This window comes from Bos mutus, chromosome 20, assembly GCF_027580195.1.
Source record: "Bos mutus isolate GX-2022 chromosome 20, NWIPB_WYAK_1.1, whole genome shotgun sequence".
Taxonomy (NCBI): Eukaryota; Metazoa; Chordata; class Mammalia; order Artiodactyla; family Bovidae; genus Bos; species Bos mutus.
In genome coordinates this window covers 58,291,236-58,307,025 of record NC_091636.1, presented here as the reverse complement: position 1 = coordinate 58,307,025, position 15,790 = coordinate 58,291,236, and the positions used below count along the sequence as shown (strand labels likewise).

The window sequence follows — 15,790 nt, the reverse complement described above, 5'->3', positions numbered from 1 at the left end:
TAAATCTGCTTTTGCACCGGGAGAGCCTCGGAGTGGAGCCTGGGAACCACATCCTCGATATGAGGCTGGGGTCTGGCAGGCAGCACCTGCAGAAGCCGGAGGAGAATGCACGCGTCTTCCCCCTGGTTCCCAAGCCCTTGCAGGTGGCCGCCCTGCACCTGTTCTTTGCAGAACCCAGGTGTCTACTGATAGGTGAAACTGAAACTAAGTAATTACAATTTTGTGCCAAATCAGATACTACTGTTTACGCAGGAAGCAGCAGAAGGGATCAAAATCGTGAGACAATTTGGGGTGGGGGGCGGGAATGGATAAACACAACTGGATAAAATACTAGAAACTTAATTTCTTCCCTGAAAATTGTGAACGTGTTTCAACTTTTCAGGGTTAGTGATGCTGGGTTTGCAGGGCGTGGGTGAGATAGCACTGGATTGTTCAACTAATGGTAAGCAGAATAAACCCGAAAAGCAAAGGGACCCGACTTGAACACTGGCACTTCTACTGGATACTACGATGCCAACCACACCCTCCCAAAAGCCCCATCTGCAAGGATGTAGCTAAGCACATAAATCTTGACAAGTGTGTTAGTCACTCAGTCATGTCTGACTCTGCACGACCCCATGGACTGCAGCTCACCAAGCTACTCAGTCCATGGGATTTCCCAGGCAAGAGTACTGGAGTAGGTTGCCATTTCCTTCTCCAGGGGATCTTCCCCACCCAGGGATCGAACCCAGGTCTCCCACATTGCAGGCAGACTCTTTACTGCTGGAGCTTGGGACAGTGCTAATGTGCAAGAAGACTATTTCTAAGCAATTCCTACACTCAGATCCTTACTTCAAGAAGCTGGAAACACAAGAATACATAAGTCTTATGGAAATAGTAAGTGGGGCATTTCAAAAGAAAGTAAATGAGTTGGATAGTTTGTTGTTGTTTAGTCACTAAATTGTGTCCGATTCTTGGGACCCCATGGGCTGTAGCCTGTCAGGCTCCTCAGGCTCCTCCAGGCAAGAATACTGGAGCAGGCTGCCGTTTCCTTCTCTAGGGGATCTTCCCAACCCAGGGATGAAACCCATACCTCTTGCATTGGCAGGTGGACTCCTTACCACTGAGCCACCAGGGAAGCCCCTAGTTGACTAGTTAGGTCTGGTCAATCAATCCACGTGGCCTTAAATGACAAGAGGGTGCCTCTCTTTCAGAGTTTGCTAGAGCTGCTGTAACAAAGCACTGCAAACTGGGCAGCCTAACAACACGTTATCATCTCTCAGTCCGGGAGTGACACCAAAGTCAAGGTGTCAGCAGGGTCACGCTCCCTCTGAAGGCCCAGGGAAGGGTCTGCTCCAGGCCTCCCAGCTTTCAGCAGCATCCAGCATCACTCTGGTCTCCAGGCGGCACCCTCCTTGTGTCTGTGTATCCATATCCCACCCCTGCAAGAACAGCAGTCAGATGGAACAGGGGTCCACTTGACCCACCCACCAGAACCTCACCTGAACCCTATTTCCAAATAAGGTCTCATTCCAAGGTGCTGGGGCTGGACCTTCAATACAGAACTTCGGGGTGGACACAATTCAACCCATAACCATCAGAACAGAACACTTGGGATTGTGTTCTGTACAGAGTCATACTTTCCCTTTTTACCACCCATTGACGTCAAAAAGCAAGGCTCAGGGTGGATCCAGGGTAAAAACCTATTTTAAATCTTTTTTAAAAAATAACCAGATCCTTAAGTAGTAACAGCCACTGGCCTGAGATACTCCTGCATCCTACTGTGAGATGCTCTGGTTGGATGCTGAAGCTGAAGCTCCAATACTTTGGCCACTGGATGCAAAGAGCCGACTCACTGGAAAAGACCCTGATACTGGGAAATATTGAAAGCAGGAGGAGAAGGGAGCGGCAGAGGATGAGATGTTGGATGGCTTCGCCGACTCAATGCACATGAGTTTGAGTAAACTCCGGGAGATGGTGAAGGACAGGGAGGCCTGGTGTGCTGCCGTCCATGGGGTTGCAAAGAGTCAGACATGACTGAGCGACTGAACAACAGCAGCAATGACATGGTTGGATAGCAAGGCTGCCTTCTCTCTCTGCCCTAAGTGACAGCCACACACACGCACACACACACTCCCCACCCCACCACTACCACCACCACCGCCATCAAACAGCCTCCATTTGTTGGAGCTGGGGGAGGCCAGTGGGGTGCAGCCTGGAGGCCTTGGCACGGCCCCACAACCTCAGCAGAATCTGAATCTGGGGCCATGAAGCCCACCCTGCAGCAGCCTAGCGAGAGAACCCCTTCATACCCACCTTCCTGAAACAGCTGAGTTCACCCACATCAACCTGTGGATAGTCTATTTAGCCCATTGACAACTTGTTGCAATTACCCATTTCTTAAGAACCTGCCTCTTTTAAACTCTTCTAAAGTTCACAGCGGGCTTCCCAGGCTGTGGTAAAGAACTTGCCTACCAATGCAGGAGATGTAAGAGACTTGGGTTCGATCTCTGGGTTGGGAAGATTGCCCTGGAGGAGGGCAGGGCAACCCACTCCAGTATTCTTGCCTAGAGAGTCCCACGGACAGAGGAGCCTCTCAGGCTACAGTCCATGGGGTCACAAAGAGCTGGACATGAGTGAAGCGACTTAGCACGCACACGGTTTACAGCAATTGCTATTGGAAGGACTGGCAAGGCCCGGGCTGGGGGTGTGGTGGCACTGGGGGGTCTCTGGGGCCTTCCCATCCTCCCTGCTGTCTGCCAAACCCACCTCCGCCACTCTGCTCCATCTCCTCTGACGCTCCAGCGCCCCTTTCCCTCCCGGGCTTTGCGGTCCCTCCCCTTCCCTGCTGACCTCACTCTCCGTTGCTCTGACTCTGTCTCTCCCTTTCCTCTGCTCCTAGCTCTTCCCCTCTGGCCTCTCTGGGTTCAACATCCAGGGCTGCTGGGTGTGACCGTCAGGTCGTTCACCGCACGCAAGTGCTTTGGTGGCTCTTCCTGCCAACATCCCTCTGGGTGGACGCCATTCCCATTTTCTATGAAGGGGGTTAGGGAGGTTCAGCAGCAACCAAGCCTGTGCTTTGCAGGGATTCTTCCCCACCTCTCTTAAGACAGAAGGGCCCCCTCTCTTGGCAACGGCTCCCCCATACTAGAGCGGCAGAGAGCATAAGAAAACAGCAGATGTTTAAAAACTGGCATTGTGAAGTAAAAATGGAAACTGGTCAGCTAAAATCATCTAAAGCTGCTAAAACTTGCCTACTTAATATGATTTGCTACGAATTTTAGAAAAAAAAAAAAAACCAACCACTCCCTGGTGGCTCAGATGGTAAAAGAATCCGCCTGCAATGAGGGAGAGACCCAGGTTCGAACCCTGGGTTGGGAAAAAGGGAATGGCAACCCAACTCCAGTATTCCTTCCTGGAGAATCCCATGGACAGAAGAGCCTGGTGGGCTACAGTCCATGTGGTCACAAAGAGTTGGACACAACTGAGCCACTAACACTTTAGAAAAAAAAGACCACGCGTTTGGGGTACCAAATTGGCGAGTTGGGTACATTTAGCAAGCTCATCCATTCACTTCACCACAGTGGCCTCACATCCAGGAATATGGGGGTCTGGTACCTTTTGGAGTGCTTCTCTGCACTAAAAAGCCTATTGAAAAGACATATCCTACCTGGTTAGTGGTTTCTATTCTGTCCCCAAGGCTGGGATTCAGGGGGCAATTGTGATCAGTTCCAAGGGGCTGTGTTTCTGTAAGTTTAGCGTTATCAGTTCCTCTCCCCAAGAGGAAGGAACACCTGCCTCCTTCACCAGCTCATGGCCACCACCCTCTGTCTGCGATCACCACAAGTGTCTACTAGAGAAACGCAGCCTCTCAGGACACTGGGTGTCATGGGGCTTTATACTCAGTAATGTTAGGGACGGAGACCATGGCTCTGCCGGAAGGTTCTGGGCCAACCTGGCTGCCTGCTTCTGACCCCAGTGCCAGCTACAGCCTTGTTTTTCGTGGTGCCACCTTGTCCTGCACAGCTCGGATCGCTGGCCTCCTCTGAGTGGCCGCTGCACCACACCTGCTCCCGCCATGCAGCACGCCTTCTGAAGCTGTTCTTTCAACCTTACTTAAAGAGAGCATATTTCTGAACTGTGCGTTCCTTCACCCCAAACAGCAGTGTGTCCGCCTGCGGTCACCCTGCTGACCCTGGTCTGCATCATGTCTGCTCCTTTGTTGCTATTGAGGGGATTAATTTTTATCAGGGGGTTCTTACTATTTTGAAGTTGATCTTTCAGATCAGCTAAAGCTCTCCCTTTTCACCCTCACTCCCATCAAATGGTCTAAAGAAGACAATCAGTGATTTTCTAAGTTTCCTAAAGGCAGGGAAGCAAGATGCTCCTTGGGACAAACTTCTGCTTTCCTACCTTACACTCTTCCTAAATCCACTTCCTCTTCCAACTGGGCAGAATGCATTCTGGGCTGCTTGTCTTGAAGCCCAGTGGTTCAGACAAACTCTCAGATAAGAAAATGAGGGAAGAATGAACTTTCGGAGTCAGGGATTCACTCTAAGTTAAATTGAAAATCTGTACTCGGGTATAAGCATATACATGCATTGTAGCATGCTGAAATATTAGTCTCGTGTTGTTGCTAAGTTGTGTTCAACTTTGCAACCCCATGGACTGCAGAATGCCAGGCCTCCCTGTCCCTCACTATCTTCCAGAGTTTGCCAAGTTCATGTCCCTTGAATCAGTGATGCCATCCAACCATCTCATCCTCTGTTGCCCTCTTCTCCTTTTGCCTTCAACCTTTCCCAGCACCAGGGTCTCTTATTAACTGTCAAAAGTATTTTTCACAGGCAAAGACAGATATTGAACTGAACATGTCAGGGCCTGAAGAATGGGCCCGTTCTGACTGCAAGATGAGTTTCTGCTCTGGAAAGTACAGGTTTTCCTTCAAAAAGCAGTTAGCATCACTGGGTCACTGAGTGTCTGCAACATCTGTGGCGCCAGCTCTTCTCAAAGTCCCGGAGAGAAGAGTCACTAATGATCAAAGGACCAGCGCTTGGCAAAGTGCTCTAATCCTAGGCAATGCGTAGAAAGCTCTGGAACCATCAGAAGGCTCGCACTTGGTACAGAATATCGCCCACTGCAATAAGCACTATGTGTCTATCCTAAGTGCTCTGCAATGTTAATTTCCTGATACTATGTAGTTTAAAAATTAAAAAGGTGAAAATAGACTCTCAAGTAAAAGGCCTCTTAAGAGCTTTAAAAAGAAGATAATCTCAGTATAAATAAGGAGACTGTGGCTCAGGAGGGGTGAATGCCATCGGCACCTTTCTGATCCTGATCACACAGGTAAGTATTAATTGATTCCTGTGTTTGTGTTTTGCTTATTGTGCCCCTTCTGTGTAAGGCAGGATGCTAGGCCCTGGGGATAAAAGGTGACTAACCCACAGACCCTGCCTAGGGAAGTTCAGGGCCTACAAGGAATAATAGATGTGAAGAATGAACATGGTAAGCGCTATACAAAGCTGTATGCACTAAAGTGACAGCATACCAATGAATTTAGGGGAAAACCCTTATATTTTTTCTATATATCTTTTAAGGGCAATTCCTGGTGGCTCAGTGGTAAAGAATCTGCCTGCCAATGCAGGAGATGCAGGTTCGATCGCTAGGTTAGGAGGATCCCCTGGAGAAGGAAAGGGCAACCCACTCCAGTATTCTAGCCTGGAAAGTCCTATGGACAGAGGACCCTGGTGGGCTACAGTCCACGGGATCATCAAGAGTAGGACATGACTGAGTATGCACACAGGCCAGCCTCTAGCCAAGATGTCAGAGCCGACTGATTGAGGACCAGTTGATTGAGTCATTATAAAGAAAACGTATCTGCTGCTGTGCTGTGCTCACTTGCTCAGTCGTGTCCAACTCTTTGCAACCCTATGGACTGTAGGGTTCCTCTGCCCATGGGATTTTCCAGGCAAGAATACTGAAGTGGGCTGCCATTTCCTATTTCAGGCGATCTTCCTGGCCCAAGGATCGAACACTCACCTTTTGCGTCTCCTTCATTAGCAGCCAGATTCTTTGGCACCACCTGGGAAGCACCATCTGAGACACACCATAATACTACCGTTTGTGTTGCTGAAGAAACCACTGCTTCAGGCGTGCCGGCAAGCCCTGGCCTCAGGGCCAGCTATCTGTTCCTGTTTGCTGGAACAGCACAGTGCAGAGAGGAAGGCCCTGGAGAAGGAGCTTGGAAGGCGGGCTTCTAGCTGGTGCTATCACAGGCAGACCTCGGAGATAATGCAGGTTTTGGTCTAGACCTCCTTGGTGGCTTGGATAGTAAAGAATCTGCCTGCAATGCAGGAGACCTGGGTTCAATCCTTGGGTCAGGAAGATCCCCTGGGGAAGGAAACAGCAATCCGCTCCAGTATTCTTTCTTGGAAAATTCTACGGACAGAGGAGCATGGTGGGCTACAGTCCATGGGGTCACAAAGAGTCAGACACAACACTTTCACACTTTGACTTTTTACTGCCACAGTAAAGTGAATATTGCAATAAAGCATGATTTAAAATTTAAGCTTTATTAAATACATGTATAGACATCTCTTGGAACTATTTTGCGCCATCACCGTAAAGTGAATATTGCAATAAAGTGAGTCACATGAATTTTTTGGTTTCCCAGTGCACATAAAAGTTATTTGTTGTTGCTAAGTCATGTGCGACTCTTTGCAATCCCATTGGCAGGCAGATTCTTTACCACCAAGCCTCCTGGGAAGACCTTTTAAAAAGTCAAATTTACCCTATACTGTAATCTGGGCTTCTCAGGTCACTCAGTGGTAAAGAATCTGCCTGTGAATGCAGGAGACTCAGGTTTGATCCGTGGATCAGGAAGATCCCCTAGAGAAGGAAATGGCAACCCACTTCAGTATTCTTGCCTGGGAAATCCCATGGACAGAGGAGCCTGGCAGGGTACAGTTCACAGGGTCAGGGTTGCAAAGAGTTGGACACAACTGAAGCTACTTAGCACACATGCACAGATGGTAGGATTAGAATAATTAAATAGCTAAAACTAAATAACTAATACTAAAAATTAAATAACACCTATGGGAAAGCAAAGCATTTTTCTAGCTTTTACATGGTTATCACTTCAAAATACACTTGCTGCTTTTATTTTAGAAGTACAGAGTATTGCCTGTGAACTGAAGGAAGGAAGGAATATCCGTAAACTCAGTCTGCTAAGGTTCTCCATCAGACTTGACCGTAACTGAGGGAGGAGGTCCACGTGGAGTGAGAGGAGACAGGGGAGCCAGACCCTGACCGCAGAGTGAGCAACAGCCCAAAGCTTCCAGCTCTTGGAACTGGATGGTGTCCAAGTCACAGACCCTGGCATCCGAACCAACTTCCAGTCTCTTAACACAGGCTCCAAAAGCTGAGGTCTGCTCCGGGAATAGAAACCTTCTCTGTTTTTCCTAAAATCCTCTTTTAAATGGTTTCAAGGTTGTGCAGTGTTTTGCTAATGTTTTAGGGAACTATGGAAAAATTTGCACACTGTAGGGAGAAATAATACAACCAGGAGAACCAGGAGAACAGGGTTGCTGGGCTACCTGACTCAGGCAGCCGTGCTGTCAGGGGTCTCCCCACCCAGGGGAGGTGGCCTGGAATATGCTTCTGACATCCCCTTGCAGTTTCCCAGTTTCATGGGGGACGGACTGAGAGGGAGGGCTGGGCTGGGGTGATGGAGTGGCCAAGGATGCCGAGTCATGACCCAGTGTCGGAGGGCTTAGGTGATGGGCTATAGACCTCGTGTTGTCCTTGATGAGTTTATTCAGGTGTTGGGTCAAAGGATCAAATATTAAACTATGGGGTTTTTTTTTTTAATCCAAGCGAAGTTTAAAATGTGTGTCAGACTTGATTTTAAGGGACCCCTCTTAGGGCTCATCTAGCTAAGTGGTTCTTGTGATAATGGCCAGTGACAACGCTCATGATGTTCCTGTCATCACTTGTCTCCAAACCTCTTCTTGTCTTATGTCCTCGGTACCAGTCATTTATGATGGGAACTGCACACACTCAGCTATTTCTGTTATGGTTTTTCCATTATGCTGTAAAAAAGGAGAATTTCTACAGGACTTAAATATGTAGTCACCACAACAAACAAGGAACTGAGTTCAAAAGACCTCTATTTCATCTTATCCTCTTCTCATCTCCATCTTTAAAACTCACAGAGCACAGTCTACGATGTGGAGTTGTTTATGAATGCCATTATTATTTTCTTGCTGCTGTTGATAAATGTTACAAACAACCTTAAATTATATACTGTGTGCTTTGGATTATAGAGCATTTTGGAATTTTTTCCCATGTTTTCTGAACATATCTCCTACATCTGAACTGCCCAGGTGAGTTGATAAAGGAAGGGTGTGTACTGCTTATTTAAGGCTGTGCAGCGCCACCGACAGGCCCTGCCAATGAGGAGGCTCTATCCACTCTTGTTCACACCTCTATCCTTGAAGACGGCACAGGGTTTCGGATCCTGTAGGTGCCTGGTAAGTGTGTGGTGAATCATGGCTCCATAGGAAGGATATAGCAGTGTAAACATACAAAGAAAGGAACTTTCACCCATGAAACAATCATACCAATTAAATTTGGAAAAGAGACAGTTGACTCTGGGTGTTTAAAGATGGGCTGGAAATTATTCAGTAAGACCGAATATCATTAAGAAAGGCAAAGCCTGCCTTCTTCAGCAGGAGGAAGCCCCTTACAGAAATGCCAGAAGTTCTTAGACCCAGTGAAAGTGAAAGTTGCTTAGTCGTGTCCGACACTTTGCGGCCCCATGGACTGTAGCCTGCCAGGCCCTCTGTCCAAGGAATTCTCCAGGCAAGGACACTGGAGTGGATGGCCATTTCCTTTCTCTAGGGGATCTTCCCAAACCAGGGATCGAACCCAGGTCTCCTGCCTGCAGGCAGATTCTTTACTGTCTGAGCCACCAGGAGAAGCATAGACCTGATGCCATCCTTGATTAACTGTCATTTGTATTTTGGGATGAAAATATCTAGGAGAGGCTGTCACCTTATCCAGCACAGCACTGCATTATGGAATACAAGACTTCTCCCTTTAAAATGGCAATTTCCTCTTTTCTAAAACCAGACACAGAGGCGGGGGCGGGGGTGGGTCTGTCCTTACCGTCAGCGACAAGGCCATGCAGACGAACGTGAACTTCTTGATGTGGGCTGCCGTGACCGTGTTGCTCGTGCTCACCAGTTTATTGCTGGGGTTATTCTAGAGGGGGCAAGAAAAGGCTCCGGGTTATCCTGGGCTGACCACTCATGCTTCTTACCAAGCATCTCGTTTCTGTTTGATTTGACGCGTCTGAAGCATAGATGTCAAGGGACAGCTTCGAAGACGGCTGCCACTGGACGTCTCTCTCAGACAGCTGTCAGGTTTTTGGATGTGATTGCTAACCAGAGGGAGCTCCGGACTGAATTGCCCAGCAGTGTCTCCAGAGTCAGTCCCCTCTCCGGGGCGCTGGGTGCCCAGCCACCTAGTTCAGGGCCCCAGCACTTCCTGCAGTGTCCGACCATCCTGGGCTCTGCAGTCAAGGATGGCAACTGAGCCTGCATCAGGGGGCAGCTGAGCCCCTAGATCGTATCTGGGGGCACATGTCAAGACTCCTGTGAGGGGCACATTTGCTCCCTAAGATAAAGGACTGGGTGTTTTACCCATCTCTTTAGCTCCTGCAACTCAGCACCACCTTTCTTAAGTAGAGAAGATGCTCAAACAGCCCTTGTTAAATTGAAATGTGAGCACACGGATGTAGGGGCCCTCTGACACATCCCCGAGGCTGGCTGATGCCATCTCAGCGTCATTGCTAAGTGTACCCACCACTCAATCAAAACCCTTGATTGAGGGTTGCGTGTCCAGCCCTCGACTATGAACGGCAGCTGAGAAAAACAACGCCCGCCTCGTTATGGATCCACCGAGCCCCAGAGTTGACTCACGGAAACAAACGACAAGCCCCTGGCTCCCACATCAGCCTAATGACAGATGTACAAGTGGAGGTGTTACAGGTCCCACTTGCAAGAGACCTTTAGATGTGTGCTTCCCATCAGAGGCTGAGACAGTCTCTGGAAGCCCTTCTCATTTGTGCTGCCAGCACAAACCCCTGGAGGGGTTTCCGTTTTCTTCACTCCGGTCTCTAAAGCACACCTGCTTTTCCTGGAAAACAGACTGCTGTGCTGGCACAGTGCCCACCACAGCATGAAGGACATCTCTTCATCTGCTCTCCCCAAGGATCCACGAGGATGGTCCCCTGGTGGGCTGGGTGAGGAGGAGGCCCCTCTTCCAAATGCACATGCCTGCCCCCCGCCCCTTCGTGGTGGCAGCCACAGGCCCCAGCTCCCCCAAGTGTGCTTTGATTTTTAAGACAGCAAATATGTTTGCCAATATGGCAAACCAGCACGTATCATTAGCTCAGCATCAGTGTCTCGTCTTGCTTGCCCCGTCAGCTTTTTCTCAGAGACACAGTCTTTTGCAAGATGATAACCAAACACTAGAGAGTGTGGAAGAGTGGAAAACTCTCCCATCTCCCTGTTTAGCTAGAAACATCAGAAGTTATGCGAGAAATGTTAAATCTCTAAGTCTGGAACCCACAAGCAGGCTAAGGATTTTCAACTGTCAATGCAGCAAATTCCGGAAGTCCACACAGAGGTGTCTAAGATCTGGGTGAATAGACGGCATTCATGGGAATGGCCGGGGAAGTGCGGTGGAATGCATGGTGACGATGGGGAGGTTTCACAAGGATCCTGATTTCCACCAGCATCGAGCTTAAGGGATGCTCCTTAAAGGGATTATTTTCACAGCATCTAACCTCTGTGATCGTGAATAAAACAATGTTTTTCTTGGCTGCTGTTAGCGAAATTGTACAGGGCTGTATTGTTAAGTTTAATCATTTCAAGGTAGCCAAAACCAATTTCAGATGAGACGCTCACAACCAGGAGGTTTGAACACAAGTACAACCCTGCTATTGGATGTTATTGCTGCTGCTGCTACTACTAAGTCGGTTCAGTCATGTCCGACTCTGTGCGACCCCATAGACGTCAGCCCACCAGGCTCCCCCGTCCCTGGGATTCTCCAGGCAAGAATTCTGGAGTGGGTTGCCATTTCCTTCTCCAATGCATGAGAGTGAAAAGTGAAAGTGAAGTCGGTCAGTCATATCCGACTCTTAGTGACCCGATGGACTGCAGCCCACCAGGCTCCTCCGTCCATGGGATTTTCCAGGCAAGAATACTGGAGTAGGGTGCCATTGCCTTTTCCGATTGGATGTTATTATATAGTCTTATTCTCCAAGAGCTAAACATTTAGCAAGAAGACTATATCCATCTGGGTTTTTGAGGACTTATTTCTATACACGTGTTCCTTGACATGAGAATACTGATTTCCCTCCATAGATTGGCTTAAACCCAGTCCAACATAGCTCTCTGCTGCATGTGACTCAGACCTTCTGAAGTCCACTCTCAAAGGGCTGGGAAGCAGGCATCAAAGGCATTTTTTAGGACATGCTCTGCATTCTGATGCTCCAAGTGAATGTTGGCAAGCAGTGGAGCGACCAGCTCATTGTTTACTGGGGAAGTTCCAACCCTGTAAAGAGTTCTGAACGAGAGCCTCCCTCTCTCATGTGTGGCTGTGTGGGGGTGATCCCTGTCTTGCCTGGAGGGGAGCTGCTACTCACAGGTGACTGATTATGGGTTGGGGGAGAGAGGCAGGTAATCTGCTGGGGATGCTGGTGAACACACTTCCTCTCGTCACCTCTCAGGGCTCTTTTGGGACCAGATTAAAATGATGTCAGCAATGACTCTGAGCTGCTGCTGCTGCTGCTAAGTTGCTTCAGTCGTGTCCGACTCTGTGCAACCTCATAGACGGCAGCCCACCAGGCTCCCCCGTCCCTGGGATTCTCCAGGCAAGAATACTGGAGTGGGTTGCTATTTCCTTCTCCAATGCATGAAAGTGAAAAGTGAAAGTGAAGTCGCTCAGTCATGTCTGACCCTTAGCGACCCCATGGACTGCAGCCTACCAGGCTCCTCCGTCCATGGGATTTTCCAGGCAAGAGTACTGGAGTGGGGTGCCATTGCCTTCTCCGACTCTGAGCTAGTTCTACATAAATCCAAACAGTTGCTATTATGAGTACAAGGGGTACGTTGTTTGCTTTTTTCCTATTTTTTCATTTTAAAACATTGCATACCATCTTTTGGGGGAGGGGTCTCTTTTTCTACTTATTTGCTTTAAGTTGAATGTTTAAATAATTATGCTTGAATGAAAAAGGCATTTCTCAAATGATCTGCAGGTCAATGTTGACCTGGTCTCAGGTTACAGGTCTGAAGACTTATGTGCCTCCCTGAAATGTCAGCAGAAGCTTTCAACTAGAATAAGTTCATCCCAGTCCTGAATATTCATTGGAAGGACTGATGCTGAAGCTGAAACTCCAATCCTTTGGCCACCTGATGTGAAGACTGACTCATTGGAAAAGACCCTGATGCTGGGAAAGATTGAAGATGGGAGAAGGGGAGGACAGAGAATGAGACGGTTGGATGGTATCACTGACTCAATAGACATGAGCCTGAGTAACCTCCAAGAGTTGGTGATGGACAGGGAAGCCTAGAGTGCTGCAGTCCATGGGGTTGCAAAGAGTTGGACATGACTGAGCAACTGAACTGAACTGAACCAGCCTGGACCCAGGGTGTGCATGTACTCCCTTGAAAGAAAGCCATTAGCTTATGAACTCAAGCACACAACTGTCTGTACCTTCACATCAGCTATGAGGTCAGTAAAAACAAACAAACAAAAAGCAACAAACCACAGAACTGAAAACAATATATTAATTTTTTTGAGAGTATCGTTTCCCTTTTGCAAATAATTTCTCAACAGGAGTAACCTAGAAGTGAGGACCAGTTTGGAGACACGTCCTGGGAGCCGCATCAAGGCAAGCATCAATTCGCCTCTGTGATTTCCTGAGGGACGTGTTCCACAATTACCTCCGCCAGCCCCAATGCTAAATCAACCTTGAAGAGGGAGGTGAGGCTGAGAGACACTGAGGTCTCCATCACCGGAGACTGCTGTCTCTCAAACACTAATTTTAAAGAGAGTGTTTTGGAAACCGCGCCGCAGGAGGTTCTCACCTTGTCAAAAGCGGGGTAGACAGCACGGATTTCCGTCAACCAGCCATACGGCATGTGACCCACGGGGTATGTGGCCGTCAGAATTGCCACGGCCTGCAAGAGGAAGAGCAGGCAGTTAGCAAGGCATCCGCAGAGAGCATCTCCAGCCTCTGCCTGCCGCCTGCCACATGGCAGCACGAGCCCACTCAGCTACAGTCCCCTGACAGGTCATTCCATCCTGGGTGACAGCATGGCCAGCCTTGGAACGGCCCTGGAGCAGGAGGAAGGGGCAGAGGCCCCCTGCATCCTGGGGAGCGGGCTGAGCAGGTCCAGGGTATGCATCTTGTTTTAGATACGTTTATCCAGGCCCCGATCGCCAATTGAAAAGCCAAGATTTCAACCCTGGTCTGCCAGGTTCTCACGGAGCCAAACGGAACCCTCTAGTCTAGCCCGATTCTTGAGTCTCCAGATGCGATTCTGAGCTCCACCCCTGCTGTCTGAACACTCGGCACTCAGGGACCACCTCTCTGCCTCCATGCTGTACTTCAGGGAAGCTGCGCACTTGTTCATGGCTTTATGGTACTCGCCACCCCACTCAACTCCCTTCCAGTCTGTTCAGCCCAGGAGAGCCCAATTCTGATGTTTAACTTGAGACAACTAATACTTCTCACAGGAAGCCAAACAGGTTCTTCCAGGAATAGGAGACTTTCATTTCTTTGTTGTTGTTCAGTCTCTAAGTCTCGTTCCACTCTTTGCGACCCCACGGACTGCAGCATGCCAGGCTTCTCTGTCCTTCACCAACTCCTGGAGCTTGCTCAGATTCATGTCCATCGAGCCGGTGATGCCATCCAACCATCTCATCCTCTGTCGTCCTCATCTCCTCCCCTGCTTTCAATCTTTCCCAGCATCAGGGTCTTTTCCAATGAGCCAACTCTTCGCATCAGGTGGTCAAAGTATTGGAATTTCAGCTTCAGCATCAGTCCTTCCAATGAATATTCAGGGTTGATTTCCTTTAGGATGGACTGGTTTGGTCTCCTTGCAGTCCAAGGGACTCTCAAGCGTCTTCTCCAACACCACATTTCAATTCTTCGGCACTCAGCCTTCTTTATGGTCCCACTCTCCTATCTGTACGTGACTACTGGAAAAGCCACAGCTTTGACTATACAGACCTTAGCTGGCAAAGAGATGTCTCTGATTTTTACTACGCTTTCTGATCTTGTCATAGCTTTTCCTCCAGGGACCAAGCATTTTTTTAATTTCATGGTTGCAGTCACCCTTCATTTTGATGCCAGAAATGTGAGTGAGGTAGGTCTTCAGCTGGTGAAGACACTGCTCTGAGGAGCAAGTGGTAGAATCAGGCAGATCTGGATTCCAGCATCACTCCATCACTTCCCAGGTGTGTGTGAAGCATGAACCCTCTCAGGCCCCCTCTCTGTTCCTCCAGCAAAACCACGAGACTAACAACAACCACAGCACAGGGCTGTTGTGAGTCAACGAGATGTATGCAAGCACCAACACCATCAGAAGCAGACAGTTAATTCCTGTCAGTTCTGTCCCCCTATGCTGAGGTCTGTCTCTATGCACTGAAGTCCATTTAGAAATTATTTTAACATACAAATTGTCTTGGTTGTTTTTTTATTTTTAGGGAAGATGGAATTCTAGCACACAGGTGATTGGTGGTGGTGGGGGCCGGGGGACACGTCCCATGCTTTTTACAGGACAGCTGAAACAAAAGTATTAGGTTAAAAAGCTGCTGTGTCACAGAAGCCACCCCAGAGGACATTTATGAGTCAAGAAAACAAAATCCAGGAACCCACGGAGGCAAGAGAAAGCATTCGGCTTGTGATTTATGTACTTCTCTTTCCAGGCCAACATGAGCTGCTTCCCGGGACATGGAACCTGGCAAGAGACCCCGGCCTGGAGACGTGCTGAAAGTGCATGCAAGGGCACTTGTGTAAACAGGAGGCCCTCAGGAGCGGCCACCGGCTTTCCTGAAGGATCAGCAGTCCCAGAGCCAGAATTAATTCCCCAGAAGGCAGCAGATGAGCAAACAAATGAAGTCTTTCTATTTGTTTATACCATACTGGCATGATGGAAAAAAATTAAAATGCTTCGATTCTCTCCCTAGAGGAGCTGCCAGTTTCCCGAACAATTTCTTGAGTTGTGAGTAAACAGAGGAGACTCTCCTTTGAAGGAGGGCAGGTTGCCAAAGATGCAGAAAGCCATGGTGGGTTGGGTGGCACATGCAGGAGGCAGAGCAACGACAGGTGAGGGAGGTGGGCAGAACACAGAAGCATCAGCCCTTGCCCTCTGGGTACTTCTGCACATGGCCGGTCCCATCGTCTTCTATGACTACAGTGAAGAGGCTCCATGCTGACTCCATGGGAAAATGGAGAGGCCATTGAGTGGGAGAAAGAAAACCTGGATTCTAACACAGTCCAGCTTCTTGCTACTTTTGCGTCCTTACCTCGGTTTTTTCATGTGGTAAAAGAGAAGGAAGAATAAAATATCTTCTTCCATATTCATTATATTCGTTCAGTCGCTTAGACGCATCTGACTTTTTGCGACCCTAAGGACTGCAGCCCGCCAGGCTTCTCTGTCCTTCACTATCTCCTAGGAGTTTGCTCAAACTCATCTCATCTTCTGTCTTCCCCTTCTCCTCCCACCCTCAATCTTTC

At 48.7% G+C, this 15,790-nt stretch overlaps 1 protein-coding gene across 1 annotated transcript in view; it reads right to left on the bottom strand.

Moving 5' to 3' along the window:
* The window catches only part of ANKH (ANKH inorganic pyrophosphate transport regulator), a 170,360-nt gene that overhangs the window by 26,167 nt on the left and 128,403 nt on the right, over positions 1 to 15,790 (bottom strand). The window contains exons 7-8 of the mRNA XM_070357701.1: positions 13,134 to 13,226; positions 9,145 to 9,240 (exon numbers count right to left, since the gene is read on the bottom strand). Coding sequence (XP_070213802.1) covers positions 9,145 to 9,240; positions 13,134 to 13,226 — 189 coding nt within the window. The remainder of the gene's footprint in view (positions 1 to 9,144; positions 9,241 to 13,133; positions 13,227 to 15,790) is intronic.